This window comes from Lactuca saligna, chromosome 5, assembly GCF_052625555.1.
Source record: "Lactuca saligna cultivar CGN05327 chromosome 5, ASM5262555v1, whole genome shotgun sequence".
NCBI classification, from domain to species: Eukaryota; Viridiplantae; Streptophyta; class Magnoliopsida; order Asterales; family Asteraceae; genus Lactuca; species Lactuca saligna.
Window position 1 is genome coordinate 260,352,258 of NC_136421.1, and position 22,310 is coordinate 260,374,567.

The 22,310-nt window shown below is 35.2% G+C and overlaps 2 protein-coding genes and 1 long non-coding RNA gene across 3 annotated transcripts; all 3 read left to right on the plus strand.

Annotated features, from left to right (window-relative positions):
• Window positions 1-7,944: 7,944 nt before the first annotated feature.
• On the plus strand, window positions 7,945-8,680 carry MEE9 (maternal effect embryo arrest 9). Its single transcript, XM_078995846.1, has one exon. The coding sequence runs from the start codon at window positions 8,014-8,016 to the stop codon at window positions 8,461-8,463; it is 450 nt and encodes a 149-aa protein (XP_078851972.1). The 5' UTR covers window positions 7,945-8,013; the 3' UTR covers window positions 8,464-8,680.
• Window positions 8,681-14,154: 5,474 nt separating this feature from the next.
• Window positions 14,155-17,539, plus strand: LOC145047552 (ankyrin repeat domain-containing protein 2B-like). The gene is made up of 9 exons (XM_078995847.1): window positions 14,155-14,342; window positions 14,594-14,636; window positions 15,601-15,734; window positions 16,028-16,234; window positions 16,317-16,465; window positions 16,549-16,729; window positions 16,824-16,916; window positions 16,991-17,130; window positions 17,219-17,539. Exons 1-9 carry the CDS (start codon window positions 14,334-14,336, stop codon window positions 17,316-17,318), a joined length of 1,056 nt encoding a protein of 351 aa, XP_078851973.1. The 5' UTR covers window positions 14,155-14,333; the 3' UTR covers window positions 17,319-17,539.
• Window positions 17,540-18,515: 976 nt separating this feature from the next.
• LOC145047553 (uncharacterized) lies at window positions 18,516-20,372 on the plus strand. Its single transcript, XR_013682272.1, has 3 exons — window positions 18,516-18,652; window positions 18,784-18,995; window positions 19,977-20,372. It is a non-coding gene; the product is annotated as an uncharacterized LOC145047553 (long non-coding RNA).
• Window positions 20,373-22,310: the final 1,938 nt, after the last annotated feature.

Below are 22,310 nucleotides of genomic sequence, written 5' to 3' on the forward strand. Positions count from 1 at the left end.
ATCACAGCTTCGATCTTCGCTGGATCAACCATTATCCCCTCTTGGTTGACCACGTGACCTAAGAATTGGACTTCATGAATCCAAAAATCACATTTGGAGAACTTAGCATACAGTCTCTCCTTCTTCAAAACTTTTAACACTTCTCGCAAGTGTCTGCCATGCTCCTCCTGGCTTTTTGAGTAAATCAGAATGTCGTCTATGAACACTATCACAAATTTATCAAGGAACGGATTACAAACTCTGTTCATTAAATCCATGAATGCTGCCGGAGCATTGGTTAGTCCAAACGACATAACCAAGAACTCGTAGTTTCCATATCTAGTTCTGAACGCAGTCTTCTCTATATCTTGCTCTCTTACTTTCAGCTGATGATATCCTGACCTAAGATCGTTCTTCGAGAAATAGCTCGAACCTTGCAATTGATCAAATAGGTCATCAATCCTTGGCAACGGATATCTATTCTTTATTGTTGCCTTGTTCAGCTCTCTGTAATCAATGCACATTCTCATACTTCCATCTTTCTTCTTCACGAATAACACCGGAGCTCCCCAGGGTGATGAACTAGGTCTAATGAAACCTTTGTCCAACAACTCCTAAAGTTGCATCATCAGCTCCTTCATCTCCGTCGGTGCTAATCGATAAGGTGCTTTTGCTATTGGCGTGGTTCCTGGTAACAAGTCTATTATGAACTCTACTTGTCTATCAGGTGGTAATCCAGGAAGATCTTCGGGAAATACTTCTGGATAATCACACACCACAGGAATACTCTGCATCACCTTCTTCTCCTTCTTAGCATCAATCACGAATGCTAAGTATGATGTACATCCCTTGGTCAAACACTTTCTAGCTTTCATTAGGGAAATGATTCCAGAATTCACTCGGCGTTTGTCCCCATACACCATAAACGATTCTTTTCCAGGCGGGTTTACTTTAACTATCTTCTTCTTGCATAAAATTTCAGCATCATTGGCGCTGAGCCAATCCATTCCCAACACGATGTCGAAACCATTAAGTTCGATAGGCAATAATTCCTCGCGGAACTTATTCCCATTCAAGTCGATTAAGATGTTTTTCATACGATGGCTAACAGGTACAAACTTGCCACTAGCAACTTCGACTAATAAAGCATTGTCTAGTCTATCAACAGGCAAAGCTAGTTTTCTACCAAATTCATGCGATATAAAGGAGTAGTTGGCTCCAGAATCAAATAAAATTTGGGCAGGAAAATTGTTAACGAGAAAGGTACCTGAAGCGACATCAGCTTCATCCTTAGCAGCTTCCAGTGTCATCTGGAATGCTCTCGCCTTCGGCTTTGGTGGAATGTTGGGCTTAGCTGCCTCCTTCTTCTTCGGACAGTGTTTCAAAATGTGCCCTATTCATTACAACCAAAACACATCCTTTTGTTGTTCGGACATTCATTGGCAAAATGTCCAACCTTTCCACACTTGTAGCAGGTCACATCCTCGCTACATTTCCCAAAGTGCTTTTTCTTACACTTTTCACACCACTTCGCTTCTCCTCCTCTTCCCCCACCAAACCTTTTCGAATCAGATTTTGAAAATTTGTTTTTCTTACCGGAACCAGATGTTCCCTCAAACTTCCTCTTCTCACCAACCTCAACCTTGTTGGTGGTTCTCCCCTTGATCATGTTTTCAACAGACTTGGCAGCCCAGATAGCTGCCTCTAGGGTAAGTGCCTGGCGTATTGGCACCTCGTACTCCCATGGAAGTCCCTTCGCATACCGATCCACCTTAGTCAGCTCGTCTGGAACGATACGCAAGGCAAACTCCATCTTATCGGTGAAGTTATTGGTGTATTCATCAACTGGCATACTGCCCTTAGTCAATGTCAGGAACTTGTTCTCCAACTCCAACAGATTTTGAGCCGAGCAGAACTTGCGCTTAAACTGCACCAAGAACTCTGCCCATGACAATTGTAGTGGCTCATTTGGGCTTACGGTCTTTCCTAAAGTGTTCCACCAACGAACGGCTCCACCTCGGAATTGACGCACGGCATAGATAGTTTGCAACTTACCTCTGCAGCCACACGTCATGAAGGCTAGCTTCATTTCGGAGATCCAATCCATAACCCCAATCGGATCCTCCTTTCCATTGAAGGTCGATGGTTTGCAAGTCAAAAAGTCCTTGTACTTGCATCCCATTCCATCATTCCTTCCATTGCGGTTATCTTGCCTAACTATCGGTGGGTTGGCTTGACCAACTGATCCACTGAAGTTTCCACCTTCCGAGTGCCCTTCATTCAGTTCAGGCTCTTCCACACGAATCGACAGTTCTTCACGATTTTGTTGAAGCAACCGTCTAGTTTCCTCCATCTGACGATCCAACATCGTCTGAATCATCAATTGCACACCAGCCATGGTTATTGGATCAGGTGCTGCTGCTACAACAGGTCTTTGTTCAATCACTGGTGGTTGATTCCTTTTTTCATCAGCATTTCCAACTCCACTTCTTGTTCTCACCATTTTTGATCTACACACCGAATAAGGTGAAATTAGATCCTTATTCACAATAGATATTCAAATCATCCTTATCACTTCGAAACGTTTACATGCTAGTTCTAATATCGTAGACGTACGCTTAGAATCCTACACACATAAAGTTTCTAGATCCGGTCGGCAACAGACCATAGATCCGAACAAATAATATCATATATGACAACATATAACATTTAGCACATAAAGCATTTTAGGCAACTTTCCTAAAATAAACTAGTGCTCGTGTCTAAAACATAACAGACACACATCTCAAAATTCCACTTAGCATTCTAAGTTTAAGTCTAGAAATCAAAAAATTCCTAGTTCGCTTAAACTAATGCTCTGATACCAACTGTGACATCCCCAAAAAATCGGTCTTTTCTAGCCGAGATTTTGGGGATGTCACAGACCTTAGTAGGTTCAGGGCACATCTGACCTTCTGGTCAGTAGGACATGACCACGTGAAGAAACAACCCTCCACGTTAGACAACCAGCTCATGGCTACAATCGGGTCCTGTATCCCATCAAAAGTTGGGGGCTTCGTGTTATTGAAGTCCCTATAGTGAAAATCCCGACTAGTTCCTCCCCCTGCCGCCATTACAGTTGTTGTATTTGTTGTGGCGGCCGTCTCAGCAATGGCTGCATAGCACTCGTCGAAGTACTCAACCATAGCGGTCTTAATAGATCCAAACATCTCCGGCAGCTGTGCTGGGAACAGAGCAGCGACCTCATCATGTAGGATCTCTCAAATCCTGGCATCCAGCTCATCCGACCTCATCTGACCAATGACCTTGGGCACTTCCAGTCCCTCCTGTCCACCATCTCCTGATCCTGATCCAGATCCAATCATAAAGCGTCTCGTAACCACCATACTGAAAAATACACCAGGAAGATATCAGATAATCTGCATAAATAACGGGGAACCAACTCCCAACTAAACCCTAGGGGTTGTAAATTCCTTGCTACACGTATGTGTCATGTGCTTTCAGTAGTACAGGCCCATACTACCTTCCACGCCTACCCATATTTATCTCAAGTGTCATCACAATGCCCTAACAATATACATAAACATGGCAAGCGCTCAATATTCACTCCGAGAGGAATGCTAAATATCTCATACTTGCCTACCGACCTCGCACAACCCATCCATGAAACTTCCACCAACCCTGCAACACTCGTGTATGCTAGCCATACATAACGCTGGACTCTATATACTTTTGAATACCTGATCCTACCCTAAGCCCTTCATCAAAAAGGAACAGGAAATAAGGCCAAACCAAACATTCTCAGGCTATAAGATCTTAATTATATACAACTGTGATGCATACACCAAGCAACTATAGTAATGATGTTAATTTCATATATGGAAAAACCGTAGGCTATCGTGCATCATGTAATCTGGAAATTCTATCATGAAATTCCTAAAGATCCCTAGCCTAGTACTAGGATGATGTTCTAACATATTACAAAATCAAATAATCCCTAAGGTATTTTGAGGTCTACTTACCAGCTCCGACTGATCGTACACTTGCATCCTCCTTTATTATTTTGAAAACCATTTGAAAAATAATTTAAAAAAATATTGTCCTTAGTTTGAGACTAGAGACACACGAGTATCTCCTCCAATTTACTCAAACCAAGGCTCTGATACCAACTTGTAACACCCATAAAAATCATGAAAACTTTAAACTTTTTAAAACATTCAAAAACCAAAAATTATTACAAAACTTGTTTTCAAAATAGTTTAGTGTTAGAGTATACCAAAATCATATCATGAAAACATAAGGAGGTGTACGATCACCCCTCCGCCTTCCCGCGATCATTAGAAGTACTTGAAATAAAATCAACAATTATAAGCCCGAAGCTTAGTGAGTTCTTCCAAAATACCAACGCTATACAATCATAATCATATCATATAAACAAATAACATGCATAATGAGACTTCATCATGACTGGACCACCTCGCAGGGCCTTCATCCTATTTGGACCGCTCTCCGAGCCTTCAGCATGCTTGGACCGCCTTGCAGGGCCTTCCGCCTATCCAGACCGCTCGTTGGGCCTTCGGCCTGACTAGTACGCCCTCCCGGGCTTGTATTCTATCTGGTCCACCCTAGGTATGTTGGCCTTCAGCACAAAGTAAGACCGCCTTAACCCACCCCAAATCAAACAAACATGTGCACATAAATATCATACACTAGCATATATAACAGTCAAACTGATCCAACAGATCACTAATCATAGCAACATCCTATAACCAAGATACTAACCTAATCAATTACTAACATCACATTATCCTATATACCAAGATACCGGCCTACCGACCAGGATGCAAATCAGTAAACATATCATGCAATAAACCCGGATACAAATCCGAAAGGGTTGACATTAGTGCCTTAGACCCTGTTGATATAGGGAGAATAAGTCACCTCACAAGTAGCTTGGAGTGAAAATGTCAAACTCCTCCAAATACAGCTCTAACTCCAACACCTTTACCCACCAATGATCCACTTCCATAAATTCTCAAATTACTAAAATACCCCAAAAAAGTCAAACTAGTCAACCCTTGGTCAAAGTCAAAGTCAACGGTCAATGTCAACAGTCCATGTTGACCCAAATCGTCGAGCACAACTCACTGACTCGTCGAGTCCTTGCAGAACTCGAGAAATCGTGAAAACCCTAGTTAACTCACTGAGTTCCCAACTAACTCGTCGAGTCCATGCGATGTCCAAATGTCGGGAAAAACCTTAACTAACTTGTCGAGTCTTCTCACTGACTCGTCGAGTCCATACAGAACTAATACTGGCAATCTTCATCCGACTCGTCGAGTTGTCCATGCAACTCGTCGAGTCCCGTCAGTCCATTACTCATTCAGATGTTTTTAAGCTACCCCAAAGCTCCAAATTGCAGATCTAACCTCCTAGGGCATGGTTGCAACTTTACGTATATGCAAGGTCCTAAATGTCAAAACCAAGCTAAAGGAGGGGTTTTAGCCAAAGAGAAGGGCCAATGCTTGATAAGTTCAGTGACTTTATAACTCTAAGGACTTAAAGGAGTCTAGATCTGAAGTTACAATTCCATATCTTACCCAACACCCGAAATGCTCCACAAATATACTAAAAATGGCCTTAAACCTAAAAAAAGGGGATATGATGCTAGAATGGTCATGGTAACAGCTTTTTACCTTCAAATGGATGCGTAAACGTTGTAGATGTTGGATCTACAAGCTCCTTCCCCGTTCCAAGCTTCTCAACCTTCAAACTTCTTCAACAAAATGCACCAAACACTCTTTTAGTTTCACAAGCACAAGGAAACAACAAATAACGACTAGGGTTTCTTCTATGAGCCAAGTGGTAAGGGAGGCCACAAGAGGCAGATTAAGTCCTTTATATAGGGTGCAAACCTTAAAAATTAGGGTTTCATTTTCCAGCTCCTACTCGCCGAGTCGGGGTCTTCCAACTCGTCGAGTAGACCTCATAAATCACGTGGATTGATTCGCTTCTACACGACGAGTTGGGCGCAACCAACTTGTCGAGTAGGTCTAAGAATATGACTTTAAGCTTTTAAATTTTATACATGGGAGTTGGGGTGTTACAGATAGTTGTCATCTTGACATATGGTTAAAAGATTTCATTGTAGTTAACCCCCTGTGTTTTGAGTGTATCCTTTAACTACTAGACGTCCTTTGCATCTTTCAACTTCTCTATTTGCCTTGTAATTAACTTTGTACACCCATCAAAAACTTATAAGCTTTTTGCCTTTAGGAAGATATGTGATTGTCTAGGTATGATTAGATTCAAAGCATCAAACTCTTTATTCATAGCTTCTATCCATTCAGGAAACTTAATTGCCTCTTCATAACTTTCTGATTCGACAATTTTATTCATTTTTTTTTACTAGATTCTTACTTTTATCATTAAGTGAAGTAAAAAAAATATGGTTGGAAGAAGATACATTAGTGATTGTATAGGTGCATGACGTGAAATGCATTCCCACAAAAAAATATTGTAAACGAGGAGTAGGAAGATGATGAGTTCTTGTAGATCTTCGAGGCATGAATAGAGAGACAACATGTAAAGAATTTGGATGAGGAGTGTTATCAATAATAGTGTCATCATTATTAGGAAATGATGCATCATGATCATATGTTTCATTGATTTCTTGTTGTGTAAAAATGAGATTTGGAACATGATTTATTGATTGATAAGGGGAAATATTTTTCATGGAAATGAACATAGCTTGATATGACAACCTTATGAGTTGACATGTCCTATACTTTGTAAGCCTTCTTAGCCTTTACCAAATGGATAACCACTTAAACACATGGTAAAGCTATTGGTTTGAAACCGTAAAGAACAAAGAATGAAGTTTGACATTTGAGGAGTTTTGATGAAAATCTATTGATGTGATACTTTGTTGTGAGACTACACTCTCCCAAAAACTTTAAATGAAGGTTTTATTGAAACAATAATGCAAGGGCTATTTCAAGTGTTTGTATTTATGCTTCACCACTCCATTTTGTTGGGAAGAAATTCGACAAGTCGTTTGATGCAATATTTATTATTTTTGTAAAAAAGATGATGCTTCGTTGCTAGAACCAAGCTCAAAAACATCAAAAACATTATAGGTCTTTTCATCTTGATTTTCTTGTTGAATTGGGTTTTAATCATTGCTATAATTCCTTTAATGATTTGAAACACATTGCTCCTTGTACTCATCAAATGTGTCTAAGTTGTTCTAGAGAAATCATCAACCAAAGTTAAGAAATAAGATTGACTTTTGTAAGTTTTTGTGTTGTAAGGTCCCTAATCGTTTAGATTGGAATGTTTGATATTGTTCTTTTATTTGCGATTGTACTAATATTCTGCAATTTTCTTTCACGTCTTTTTAGTTATTTTTAATAATATCCACTGTTCAGAAAAAATATAAAAATATTTTTGTACTGAAAGATGATGTTTTCATTTAACATCTCTATTAATAAATTAATAATTAAAAAAAGTATAAATAATAGTCGTTGCGTCCAATTTTGTCAATCAAACCGTTTGCGGTCTGTATTTCATCATTGCTGAAAAGAATCTTTTCTTGAAAGTCCAACTATATTTTTCTTATTATTTCAGGTACATAAATCCCTATCATATTTGATATTCCCTGTTAATGAATGAATATTTTATTCATTATTTATAATTATTTACAATCAAATATATCCTAGACTCCTAGTAAAACAATTGAGAAACAAATATATCTTAAAAATAATTTTTATTTTTAAAATTATTAATTTGATAGACGTATTCAAGGACAAATGATGTAATCCAGTTATTTATTTTTATCAAAATATAAGTAAAAATGTTTTTTTTTTCTTTCAGTTTATACATTCATAATTCAAAACAAAACAAAATAAAATAAAAAATAAATAGAAATGTGTCATATTAAGATGCTCCACTCATTCTTATCAGTCCACTCCACTCACCCAACAAGTAGTAAGAAGCAGAGTACCAAACACGCCCAAAACACACAAATCCGCCATGGAAGCTCTGATTTCTCAATTCACTTTTCTCTCCGATCAATCTCTCCATGATAAAAACTTCGATCCATCAACGATCGAAGATCTGATGAAACTATTCGAGCTGGAATCATACAAATCATGGGCGGCGATGGAGCTGGAACATGAGACAGAAGTGGCAGCGGCTGAGGATTCGATGAAAGAAGCGGAAGATTACCTCGATTCCGCCATGGAAAGCGCAATGGAGGAGTTCAGAAGGTTCGAGGAAGAGATGGAACGCGAAGCGAACAAGGAGCTACAGGGATTGTTGTCGATCGGAGAAAGTGCGAGGAGGTTGGGGAAATCCATGGAGAAAGCGGCAACTTTCGCTTCTAACAAGTATATTGAGGCGGCGTTGAATTCCGCAACGTCGTCGATGAGATCGGCGATGAAGGTGGTTTCCTCTAATTCAAAGAAAGTTCATCCTTCTTAAATGTATTCTATCATTCGTCTGTAAGCCAATTCCTGAATCAGCTTATCTGCAATCTGTTATGTTGTTATGGTTAGTCAAGACATCTATGGAAATCTATTTGAATTATTTACATTCTGTCAACAAAACCTGTGTTAGTGTGTTGTGATTCGTGAATACTGTAAGTGTATTTTGAAGAAATAACTTATGAGTGATGATGACGATGATTCATTTTGTACAAGTTTCATGGATCCTTGATGTTAAGTAGATCCATGTAACCAGAAGATGAGCTGATAAGATTTACCGTAGAATTATGAATTTGCAAAGCTGAGTAGAAAGGTTCACTGACTTCAGCACATGTCCTGGGCCCTTAAATGTTACTCCCATTATTCTTCCAAAAAAATAATTATAGTCTAGTAAAAATATATGATTATTATTAGGAATAATATAAAAAGTATATTCCCAACATGATCGATTGTTGTTGGAGGATTATACAAAATAACCAAAGATTTTGCAATCCATAAAAATAGACCATCTAATCATATATGGATCATTTCGGATCCGAGGACCACCGAAGGGTAGAACCCGTTTATATGGTCATCCTATTTAAAGAGAATCTGGAATGTGTTATCCAACACACTGAAGAACAACATTTTGGATTATCTTAAGGATTTCATCGAACAAAATATGTATTCGCAATTAAATATGTATTCAGAAAAACCAATGTTTGAGATGAAAACTCTTTCCGAAATCCGTATTTTTGTATGTCTTTTGTAGTATTTGTTATATGAGTCATGTTCGATTTTGTATTTAGGTCAAGATATAAGTAGAATGTCTTAACTCTTATTAGTCAATCTAAGTTCTTTTGCCAATTCTATCGCACCAACATTCATAACATATCTTTGTAGGTCTTTGATTGCATGTTTTTGGATACTTGCATGCTTTAGGTTTGTCCTACCTTAATGCTATTTTGGTGGGACAAACTTAAAGCATCTTTTGTTGACAAAATGTAAACAAACCTAAACAATTACACTTTTAATGAAATTTGTTTCCTTCATGCAAATTGGTATATATATATATATATATATATATATATATATATATATATATATATATATATATATATATTTGTCGTTTACCCGTGCTAAGCGGCGGTGACGAATTGTGTCTGGGCGATGATTAATTCATTTAAGTGAATAGTTTCCTTGAGACTATCAAATTAACCCATAAAAATCATTAAGCATTTGCATCCAATATTTATTTGTGTATTTGTATGTGAAAAAATCATTAAGTGTTAACTCGTTTGATCATCAAATATTTTCCTTTTGGCGATTTGTTTGCCTTTGGTGACGGTGAATAAGGTTTTTTTCTGTGATAAGTTTTCTTTCCGTGAATAATTTATTTTAGAAGTATTTCATATTACAAAGAACTTAAACTGTATCAGAAAAATAATTTATCTTCGTTTGTTTCAATTTACAATTTTTTGTTTTCTGAAAATAGTTTGTTTTAAGTTATTATACACCTCATTGTAACCGATATTTGGAATCGACGAAAAATGTGTTGAAATAACCCTTGAAATGAGTTGTTATAACCAAGTAAAATTTATACCAAACTCACTAGGAGCCATAAGTGAAATTTACACAAATAAGACAAGTAACGTCGCAAATCCTTTATATTTCATTTCGGACAAATAACGTTTCAATAGGAAGCAATGAAAATATGAGCACAAAGAATGCAACATCAATTAGTATTTTTTTGGTGGACGGTGAATACTATAAGTGGTTTAGTTTTAAATGGATGGTGAATAGTTTTCATTTCAACGATTAGTTTCTATCCGGTAGTGGGCGATCGATTAAATAGTTTCCCTTATTAAAATAGTTTATTTTCAGAAACATGTCATTAAAAGTGGCAATGAAAGAACATTGTTGCTAAAAAAACATGCATTTTGTATTAGTTTCTTGGTCAATTCAATTGGACGGTTTTGTATTTATGGGATTTCATTTAAGTTAGTATGGTACTATTGGTCATGTATACAAAAGCAATGATTAGTTTCTAAAAATATATCATAAATACATTAAGGATTATTTATTTTCTTCCGATAGATTTCATATGGTTATGTAGGTGTTGTTTGTTTTTTTAAGATGTAAAAAGTCTGCAGTCTACAGACCATATCTGTAAACATCTGAAGAAGAAAAGGTGGAACAAATGTCTGTGAGGGTTTATGTCTGCGCGGTGTGGTCTGCGTGGCGCAGACAGAAGTGGTCACGCAGATCTGCAGGAAAAAAAACAAACACCATCTTAGAATATGACTTTAACAACTTTTATGTTATAAATTGACAACTTCATCTTTTTTTAGATATTTATTTGTACATTTTTTTTTTTAAAATGATGGCTTACTATTGAGTGTCATGTTAAGTAAATAAGTTTAAAAATATAATTGAGTTTTAGTTTAGTCTTGAAAGTGAAAGAAGTTTAAAAAACAAAAGGTTATTTACCATTTATTCATTACGATAAACATGTATGAACGAAAACATGTCAAAAAGCAACAACGAATATAATTTATGCTTTTGGAATCCATTTACCATGGATATGTTTTCACTTTTATACACACGCAAATTGTGTGCAGTATGCATTGGTCCAAAAGTACACTGATCGGGATTTAAAGAAAAAAAATACAATTTTAGAATTAAAAAAAAAAATAGCCAATTCAAATTTTATAAAATAATTGCATGTAGCATTTACAAGCTGTTTGGTCATTCTAGCATTGTTTATACATAAGGTGTTGAAAGTTTGTAATGTTATATCCTACCACTTTTGAAGTATATTGCTTAAAAAGATGTATTGTAAGAAAATGAAAACATGAAAACAAATAGGGAATATATAAGCGACATTCACAAGGAATCCCAATGAATCAGATAATCTGAGTCATGAACAGTCGAATAATGCAATAAGTAAATTAATAGAGCAGATCTCAATAGACATGTATAAGCACAAGACTTGAGTTGACTTTATATTAGCTTGAACATTCTCTTTTGTTTACACTCCACCTCCATTACCTATAAATTGAGATTCTTACTGCACAATAGTCATAAGAGCTGAAGAAATGAATCAAATGCTATTAGTCCAACATACACTTTTGACGCCCAATATAACATATCCCATATCAAACATGAATGCCCAAAAATACTCTTCATTATTAATGAAAAACCCGGACTATTTGTGATTATTTTTTTCCTGCAGATCCGCGTGACCACTTCTGTCTGCGCCACGTAGACCACACCGCGCAGACATAAACCCTCACAAACATTTGTTCCACCTCTTTTTCTGCAGATGTTTGCAGATATGGTCCGTAGACTGCAAACTTTTTGCATCTTAATAAAACAAACAACACCTACATAACCATATGAAATCTATCGGAAGAAAATAAATAATCCTTGATGTATTTATGATATACTTTTAGAAACTAATCATTGCTTTTGTATACATGACCAATAGTACCATACTAACTTAAATGAAATCCCATAAATGCAAAACCGTCCAATTGAATTGGCCAAGAAACTAATACAAAATGCATATTTTTTAGTAACAATGTTCTTTCATTTTTAATGACATGTTTCTGAAAATAAACTATTTTAACAAGGAAACTATTTAATCGATCGCCCACTAGTGGATATAAACTAATCGTCGAAATGAAAACTATTCACCATCCATTTAAACTAAACCACTTATAGTATTCACCGTCTACCAAAAAAAAATACTAATGGATGTTGCATTCTTTGTGCTCATATTTTCATTGCTTCCAATTCAAACGTTATTTGTCCGAAATGAAATATAAAGGGTTTGCGACGTTACTTGTCTTATTTGTGTAAATTTCACTTATGGCTCCTGTTGAGTTTTGTATAAATTTCACTTGGTTATAACAACTCATTTCAAGGGTTATTTCAACACATTTTTCTTCGGTTCCAAATATCGGTTAGAATGAGGTGTATAATAACTTAAAACAAACTATTTTCCAAAAATAAAAAACTGTAAATTGAAACAAACGAAGATAAATTATTTTTCTGCTACAATTTAAGTTCTTTGTAATATGAAATACTTCTAAAATAAATTGTTCACCAAAAGAAAACTTATCACAGAAAAAAACCTTATTCACTGTCACCAAAGGGAAACAAATCGCCAAAAGGAAACTATTTGCTGATCAAACGACTTAACGCTTAATGATTTTTTCACATACAAATACACACAAATAAATATTGGATACAAATGCTTAATGATTTTTATGGGTTGATTTGATAGTCTCAAGGAAACTATTCACTTAAATGAATTAATCATCGCCCAGACACAATTCGTCGCCGCCGCTTTGCGCGGGTAAACGACAGTGTGTGTATATATATATATATATATATATATATATATATATATATATATATATATATATATATATATATATATATATATATATATATATATATGACATCATAACTTCAAAAGTTTTTTTGATTAAAAGCTTTGATATGTAAAATTCATAAAATGTTTTCCACGTGTATGTTTGATTATTATTTTGTTTGTAGAATATCATTCTATGATTTCTATCTGAGATTGTGTAAAACCGTTATTGACTTGATTGTGTGACTTTCATGCTTGTAGTTTTGTGTTACCTTAAAATGTGTGTCAATCATCAGAAGGAAAGTTTATTGTCAAAATTTTGTTTATTTTTATCCCTTTTCCGAACTTTAGAAATTATATGATATTTCATGCCCTTGAGACTGCTTTCATGCTAAAATTGATGATATCCGTCATCATATGTGTTTATGTGGTAAATTAAGCGTTCGATTTAAATAAACTAATTATGAACAACATGGATAACAAAATAAACAAACCTAAACAATTGGCTACCATTAGATCTAACAATGGAACATTATAGCATAATATCAACCAACACATATTAGACTATGAAACAATTACGTGAGGTGTTAATTTGGATATTGTAGTTTTGAGTATCCATGAAATTGTAGTAGTTAAATCTTGAAATTGAAATTGTAGTAGTTCAAGACCTATGTTGATGCTAAGGGAAATGTATTTGAACAAGTGTATTAAATTAGACTATTTGGAATAAGATATGTAAAGTGGATGCTAGGAATGGTGGTCACTTTTTTTGTTGGCCTTTTTGGTCATTTGAGTTCTCTATTGTTCATTTTAATTGCCCTTTTTTATAACGTAGGAATTGTGAACATGTGTTAACATGTTAGTGTTCTACGACGATATCGAATTATCAATCACATGTTAGTGATTTAACACATTCCTTTATAGTCCAAACATGGTTCGGGTAAACATGTTATGCATTTTAGTATTTCTAATAAAATGTGATTCCAAATGCACTTCCTAATAAGTATAAAAATGTTGCGCATCTTAATGTTTTAAGGCATTCCTTTACTATCCAAATGAGTGTTATATGGTCATTTTGATTGCCCTTTACATTCCAATTTCTCATTCATACATTACAACGACTTTCGAAATCTTAGACTTCTTAAATAAGTTATTGTAGGTCTTGTGCCATTGCAATAAAAAACTTCTAAATGATTTGGCCCAAGTCACTGAAACTCTTAGGCCCATTAATAGCAACAATGCTGGACTTCGTGGGCCTATTCTAGAAGCCCAATGCTAAATAAAAAAATTTAAGTAGGATTGGGAATCCAATATCCATGTGAAGTTCTTTTCGTCAGGCTGGAGGATTGAGGTGGCCCACGTCTTCATCCCTCTACTTCGTCGTCTCCTTATCTTCTTCCCTGAGTTTTATCAAAAACCTCGCTTCGCTACCCCCTTCACTCATTCTAGATTTCTCGATCTACAAATACGATTATTAATTTGGTATTCTTTACATCACTTCGATCGTTATGTCTCAGGTAAAACTTGTTAATTCAACCTCCGATTTATTTCATTATTTTGTTTTTGGAATACGATTGTGACCGCTTTATCGTAATTCTCCCAGTTTGATTCACTTTGATTTCTCAAATTTTGGTTAATTAGTAATTACGGTTGCTAGATTGATCTTTTGATTCTTAAATCTTGATCTGTGGATACCGTTATACTGTTAGCTGAGTTTAATCTGAGCATAGTTTTGTTGATGATTTGGGTTTGGTTGTGTTTTTGCTAGGTGAATGAGAAAGATGCAGCGGTCAAGCCAACCACCGCAAAAGGTATGTGTTTTATTATGCTATGTTGATGTGGTTTTATGTGTTTAGCAGTTACTTAATGGTGAAGATGATCCAGATTGATACTTGTCATTGTTTAGAGAAGTCTGATTGATGAGAATCGTAGGCTGTTCAATCTAGTTATATTTTTTTACATTGATTAGGAGTTATCCTTATACTTTGAGTGAAAAGAGGGGAATGATGAAAGAGGCAAAATATATTTTCTAATCATCACTCTTCCAGAGTTCCAGGAATTGGACAAAAGAATTCAAAAAGTATCATATAGCATATCCCCCCTCCCCCCCCACAAAAAAATCTTCATCACCACACCTTCTCAACATACAAATCCAGACGTTAGTTCCCACTTATTGGCTTAAAGTTCCTTTACAATCAGTTGGAACATTGTTTATCTATTGGATTTGAGCCAAAACTTGATTGATTTTGTTCTTTGATCGAGGTTCACTGGTTTATACACTTATTAAAGTACATATTTTATAATATTTATTGAATATGGGTTACTTGCTGGACTACACTATCTTAAATCTTTCACACATCTGCCCCTTCCATCACTTCAGGATTTGATTTTCATGCCTTTTGCTTAAATATTGACAACATTTCTCGTTTTTATTGTACTTGTATTTTTTTTTCATGGTGGGCTTTATGCTTCATGTTGTTTATTGTGTTCATCTTGTTCTGTTTCTTTTTTTTTGTTCTTATACCTTTTTTTCATCCAATACTCAATCTAGTGGAGATGAACGTTCTTGAGTTTAAAAGGTATACTTTTTGTGTTTGTGTTTGTGTTTGGTGTTACTGTTCTTGTCTTTTCTTCATCTGCTTTATAGCCCATTACTATTTCTATTCAAAGGTACACATTTATCTGCTTTTTTGGCCTATTGATAGGTGACATGGTTGTACTCAGCTACATTTGTCTATTTAAAGTTTCTTATATATATGTGCTTCTCTTCTGCAGAAGAGAAGAAAACATCTTCTGAATCAAGCTCCTCAGATGCACAATCTGGAAGCATACCTGCAATTCCCACCATGCCTGGAGCTGGATTCCCTGCAAATCCTTTCGACTTTTCATCCATGGCTGGTTTACTTAATGTATTATTGTCTTTCTTATGATTTCTTCATATTCAACTATTCAGGTTCTTTTAGTTTCCATTCCTTTTCAAAAACATTATGCAAACCAAACACCCCCCTAATAGTTTCCATTCAACCATCTAAAAAACCTCATTTAAGGCACACTTAAACAAAATGTTCCACAGAGGTAATTAAACTATTTAATTGTTTGAAAGACCACAATTCCAGATTAAATAAAAAGTTACTAATTTGGAAATCACCAGACTTTCTGTGTAGGAATGATTAGAACATTAATATGAGTGTATACACTACAGGACCCTAGCATTAAGGAATTAGCTGAACAGATAGCAAAAGATCCAACATTCAACCAGATGGCAGAGCAACTTCAGCAGACTTTTCATGCTCCTGATGAAGGTGTCCCTCAATTTGACACCCAACAGTATTATTCCACCATGCAGCAGGTTATGCAAAACCCACAGTTCATGACCATGGCTGAGCGCCTTGGTAATGCCATGATGCAGGTAAAAAAAACATATTAGATGATGATTAATTTTTATCATGTAATAAATAAATAGTTATATGATGGTATGATTGATTTTGCAGGATCCATCAATGTCTCAGATGCTTGAGAGTCTATCTAATCCAGCTCAGAAGGATCAGCTTGAAGAACGGATGGCACGAATCAAAGAAGATCCTTCCTTGAAACCCATTTTAGAAGAGATTGAATCTGGTGGCCCAACTGCAATGATGAGGTTACATATCTGTTTCATCTTTTGCAATTTGCATATACAGTTAGTTATACATTTTAAAATAAAATTGTTAACTGGTTGTGTAGGTATTGGAATGATCAAGATGTTCTAAAGAAACTGGGTGAAGCAATGGGTCTAGCAGTGACTGAAGATGCTACTACTGCTGCATCTGCTGGGAATCCAGTTGCAGGAGCAGATGAAGCTGAAGAAGATGCAAATGAGGATGAATCCATTGTTCATCAAACTGCTAGTGTTGGTGATGTTGAGGTACTACTTCACCTTTAAGCTTGTTATATGAATTTATATATTTATATATTATGTATTAATTGTTGTATTGTTTGTATAAAATATAAATAACTAGGGTTTGAAGAAGGCACTAGAGTCTGGTGCTGATAAAGATGAAGAAGATTCAGAGGGAAGGACAGCCTTACATTTTGCCTGTGGATATGGGGAGGTAATTTGGTTTTATCTATAAAAAAATAAGCCAATTTTATGTGAGGTGATGGGCAAATATGTAAATTTGTGTAGGTGAAATGTGCACAAATTCTGGTGGAAGCTGGAGCTAAAGTGGATGCATTAGACAAAAACAAGAACACAGCCCTCCATTATGCAGCTGGCTATGGCAGGAAAGAATGTGTGTCCCTCTTGCTACATAACGGTGCAGCCGTGTAAGTTTAGTTGGTTTTTATATAATTAAGTAGTTAAATTTTAAATATATTCTCATTTTGATTTTGATTTATTATGATATGTATATAGTACTCTGCAAAACATGGATGGGAAAACACCTATTGATGTTGCAAAACTCAACAACCAGACCGATGTATTGAAGTTGCTTGAGAAGGATGTTTTCCTATAGAAGCCAACCCCTTGTTTTGTTGTTGGTGAATGAATGTACACTTGCTATGTTTGTTACAAGATTTTTTAGAGTCTGTGTTTCTGTTTCATGTGGTGATCGTTTTCTTCTACTTTTGTTGTGTTTTCTAGTAAAATTAAGGGAAATGTTTGGCATCCTTTTGGTGAAAGTTTGTTTGTGTGGAATTAATTGAGTTATAATTATTATAATGGATGTTATGTTAATTTGTATGCACGTTGGATTGATTACTGATTTATATACTTCATTTGATTCTGTTGGCTGTTGCAATTGTCTCTCTAGCACCTAAAATCAAAGACCCAACTACTTTGTCGGATTATTGCCCAATTAGCTTGATAGGCTCTATGTACAAGATAATTGCGAAGATTCTTGCTACACGTCTCAAATCGGTGATTGGTGATGTACAATCTGCGTATGTTGAAGGTTGAACATACTAGATGGACCGATGGTGAACAATGAACTATATTCTTGGGCTATGAAGATTAAAAAGCAGATTCTACTTTTTAAGGTAGATTTTGACAAGGCCTTCGACTCTGTGAACTGGGAGTTTCTCGATTCTAGTCTTTCACAGATGAGATTTGGTGGCTTATGGAGACGGTGGATTCGAGGTTGTTTGCAGTCTTGTCATCATCAATGGTTCGCCCACTAGTGAGTTTACAATTTCAAAAGGCGTCAGACAAGGCGATCCACTATCCCCATTCTTGTTCATTATTGCAATGGAAGGATTAAATGTTGCATTAGAGGCTGCCAGAGACAGGCATATTCAAAGGTGTGCAAATCCCCAATGGGGGCCCCTGTGGTTTCCCAAAATCTGAAGTTTAATCCCTATGGTTTAAAAACGTCATAGATGGTCCCTGTGGTTTCAAAACTTTTGACAATTGGTCCTTATTGCTAACTCCGTTAAGTTTTGTCCGTTAACTGAAGGGTATTTTCGTCATTTCACTACCACAGGGACCATTTATGATGTTTTCTCTTTTTTTCTCTAAATTAAATTAAATATTATTATTTAATATATATATATATATATATATATATATATATATATATATATATATATATATATATATATATATATATATATATATATATATATATATATATATATATATATATATATATATATATATATATATAAGCATCCTTTTATTTTGGTGCAGTCTAAAGAGCGTTTATAGGGTTCCAATGACGACACGTCACCCAACATTGGAACGACGCCACAATCGAAAGGATTAAGGTGAATCGGCAATTTTTTACGGGTTCCTGAAAATGATGCATTGAATCGACACAACCCTTAATACAATGCTTCTTGAACACAAAGGGTATATATATACCCTCTTCTATCCATTTAGTATCAGTTTGTCTCGATTGCTTTTTAGTTTGTGGTACGCATTCCCTCTTTCTCATCGTTTATTATCATCGTTAATGTTTTCTTTAACAGGATCTTATGTAGATGCTCCAAAGCACAGGGGCAGTTCAAGCCCGAATATGAAGAAAATCCGTTTGACGCCCTATCTATATTTTTATTGGGTTTATGATTTTGTGGTTTGAGACTCATTCAAATTTCAAGCGTGGTTTGTGATTTTTTTTTCTCTCGCCAACATTAGATTTACACAGGTTAGGGTTGGCCGAGTTCCACCACCGCTTCCACGTTTTCACTTCAAGGTTAGTTTGCATATTTAATATTTCAAATGTTTGATATGTTCTTTGCATTGGAACCAAAAACACAAAGATACAATTTTCTTCTTGTCCCTCTATTCACTTCGCGAAAACCTCACAAAAAAATTCAATGGAGATTCATATGAATCGCCTCACCATCTTACTCCCATATTCCCCCAATTTTGTGTTAAGATCTCCTCTAACATACCCTTTCTTCTTCAAACGTACTCAACCACTTCCTATGGACTTCATTACTCTTCCTTCTTCATCACCGCAACCAGATCTCCTCTTCCGCTTCATCTAACTTCGCATCCCTAAAATTGATCTTTTTTATGCCAATACAAGTTGTGGTTTGTTAAAAGTGTGAATTTTATGCCTGTTTCTGTTTTGAGATTCAAAAGATTGAAACCCTTAACAACCCTTTTTTTGTTTGTGATATCTGCAATTTTCTCTTCTTGGGTGCATCCTTTGATTTGGACAATTGTGCATCTTTTTTTTTTTTTTTGTAAGTTTCTCATTTCTAGGTTGTTGGTCATTGATTTTTAGACAGGGACAAAAACAAATATTGAGATCGTATTTTAGGTTTTATATTGTGTAGCTGTGATTATTTGAGAGAAACAATGGATACGAAGAAAGTTGAATTGTTTTCCATATGGTTATTCTCCCGATGGTTGGAAAATATCTTACGGACCGATAATTTTTCTGGAAAATATCTTACCGATAATTTTTCTCTCAACTTTTTCAGTTACCATAGAATGGAAACGTCATTTTCTTCTTTCAATCTGAAAACATAATTGGAATATGGAAACAAAAGGAATCCTCCATGCTAATATGGAAAATGATTTCATATTGAAGTTTAATCCTCTCTCGTTGAAACTCTTTTACCTGTTTATCCCTTTGCTCGAAGCTTTAGTCCTTAAATTATGATTTATTTTAGTTATTGGAAATATTTAATCTCTAATTAGTTTTCTTTTCTTGTTGTCAAAGGTCCTATATGACTTGAGTTACCCACAAATTTTAAAACAAATGATTTATTAAGCAATGGAACTCAATTCCTGGCTTTGGAAGCAAATGTCAACTAAGAACACCCTCATTTTTATGTTTTTGATTATATATTGATCATGATTAGTTGGTACATATGCAAAGTTGAGTATAACCTCTTTTTGAGGACAAAAAAGAAAAAATAGTCACATAACTAATCAAATACTTGATAACTTCAGAAGACAAAATAATCTTATTTTTTGTAGATAATTAAAGAAAATTTAACCTTTGCTAACTTATTAAAGGATGCTAAATTGCAAAGGTTTGAATTTTTAGTTGTCTTTATGGCAGAGCAACATAGCAAGTCGAATTACACGAAGTGCACATGCTTCCAAAATATGGTCGGTGATTTTATTTTAAACATGTCCTTTATTTATTAGTTCATTTTAATAGCCAGATGCAAGTGTAATTTTGTTTTTTTTTTTGTCTATTATAGCACCATCCATTCCTTTATTTGTCCAGCAAGATACAAACGGCATGAACTTTATATAATTTGAGTTTTAATATTTATTGTCACTTAAACATTTGACTGATGAGAGATGGAAAGCAAATTTTAGAGCTTTTGACTGCTTACGGGAAAAGCAATTAATGATCTTTCCATGTTTTCTTTATTATTATAGCTTTTTTTTTTTTTTTTTTTTTTTTTAAATCTACTGAATTGTTCATTTTTTTTTTTTTCACAATTTAATGTTGTAAAAGTAAACTGTATAGGCGGAGTTGATGATGCTACTCAATCAATTTAATATCTTCTTTCCATCTATAATGATTTTAAGATGTACTATGTTTCAATAGAGGTAATAAAGACGAAGATATGCAGTTAAACCTTATTTCAAACCCTATAAGGATTTGTGTGTCCTATGTTGTAAACTTTGTTTATTAATACACATGTCACAATACAACATTCATTAACAATGTAGTATGAATGAATCAATTCATTTTAATTAAATAACAAATCAATTAGCTACTGGATGTTAATATTATTACTACCAAAAATGTTATGACGGGATGAAGGAGCAAAATATCTTTTAAAGTTCCACATTCTTCTAATTCATTTTAACTTTTTAGGTATTGAAGAACCAAGAAGCAACGCACATAACATTAAAAAACAAGGGGCAAGAAAATAAAGATTGTATTTCGTGATTAACCCCAATATCCCATAGAGTGCTCTACAAACGATGCTGATAGGTTTTCGATAAGAAGAAAAAGGGACTAGCAATGGACTTTTATGTATTTGTTGATTATAACAATGTAATTTCACCTTTATTTCTTATTTATATATTGTAAATAGATAATCCACCAATTCATACTACTGTATTTTCATTTTCTTGGTTATTAGGACAATATATAACACAATTTATGTTAGGCAATGATATAGAAAATACCTACATTATCCTTCGTGGGTCGTGCTTAGCACGGGCTCAAACATACCTACTATATATATAATATCTCTCTCTCTCTTCGATAGGCAACCAAAAACACCTCCATTAGAGGTGGTGTTCTTGTGGTTTTCCGGTAACAGAGGAGCAGTAACCCCTCGTCCCTCCTTCTTTTTTTTCTATTGAGCAAAGCAACAAAACACCCCCAAAATTCACTATCCAGTTCAGCCCTTGTTCTTCTATTTTTTCTATTCAATTTCAATCAAAAAACCCCTTCCAGAGGTGGAGTTTTTCCGGCAGACAAGAGGGCAACAACCCCCTCGCACCTTCTCTTCTTCTTTCGACGACTCCATAGCAGCCAAACACCCACCTGTACTGTTGTTGTTGTTGCCCTGCTTCCATCGTACCATCTCTCCCTTCCCCTTCATATTTCTTTCCGAGACAGAAAGTGCAGGAGCTGCTTCAAGAGCCCTTGATGCTTTCGTTTCTTCCTCCTTCTACGAACTAGTGAGGGCACCGTAGGTGCTCGTTCCTTACTCGAAAAATCAAACACAGGACCAAAAATCTTTGATGCCTACGTGTTTTTTTTCTTCCTGATTTTGTTTTCCTTCTCCTTTCTTCGAATTAGACAAGAAACGGAGATGCTCCTTCCTTTATGATCGATTGTCACCACCCTCCATCGATTTCTACTTCCGATTTGTCCTTCCCCGAATCGAACCAACAACGGAGGCGTGTGTTTGTCTTTGATTGAAACTGAACAAAAGATCTCTTCAGATCTCAACTCTATGTCGCCTTCAACGAGAGTTTCAAATGAGTTTTTTCATTTGTGTAATGTGTATTTGTTTTTATCTTTTGTGAGATTTTGATTTGCAGGTGAGGCGATTTTATATATATTAAATTATAC

Bases quoted from the DNA above. Each gene is read 5' to 3' on its own strand.
- LOC145047552 (XM_078995847.1), top strand. The intron at 14,637-15,600 runs GTATGTGTTTTA...TCTCTTCTGCAG, and splicing joins CAAGCCAACCACCGCAAAAG to AAGAGAAGAAAACATCTTCT. The intron at 16,466-16,548 runs GTTACATATCTG...CTGGTTGTGTAG, and splicing joins GGCCCAACTGCAATGATGAG to GTATTGGAATGATCAAGATG.
- MEE9 (XM_078995846.1), top strand. From the start codon at position 8,014: ATGGAAGCTCTGATTTCTCAATTCACTTTTCTCTCCGATCAATCTCTC.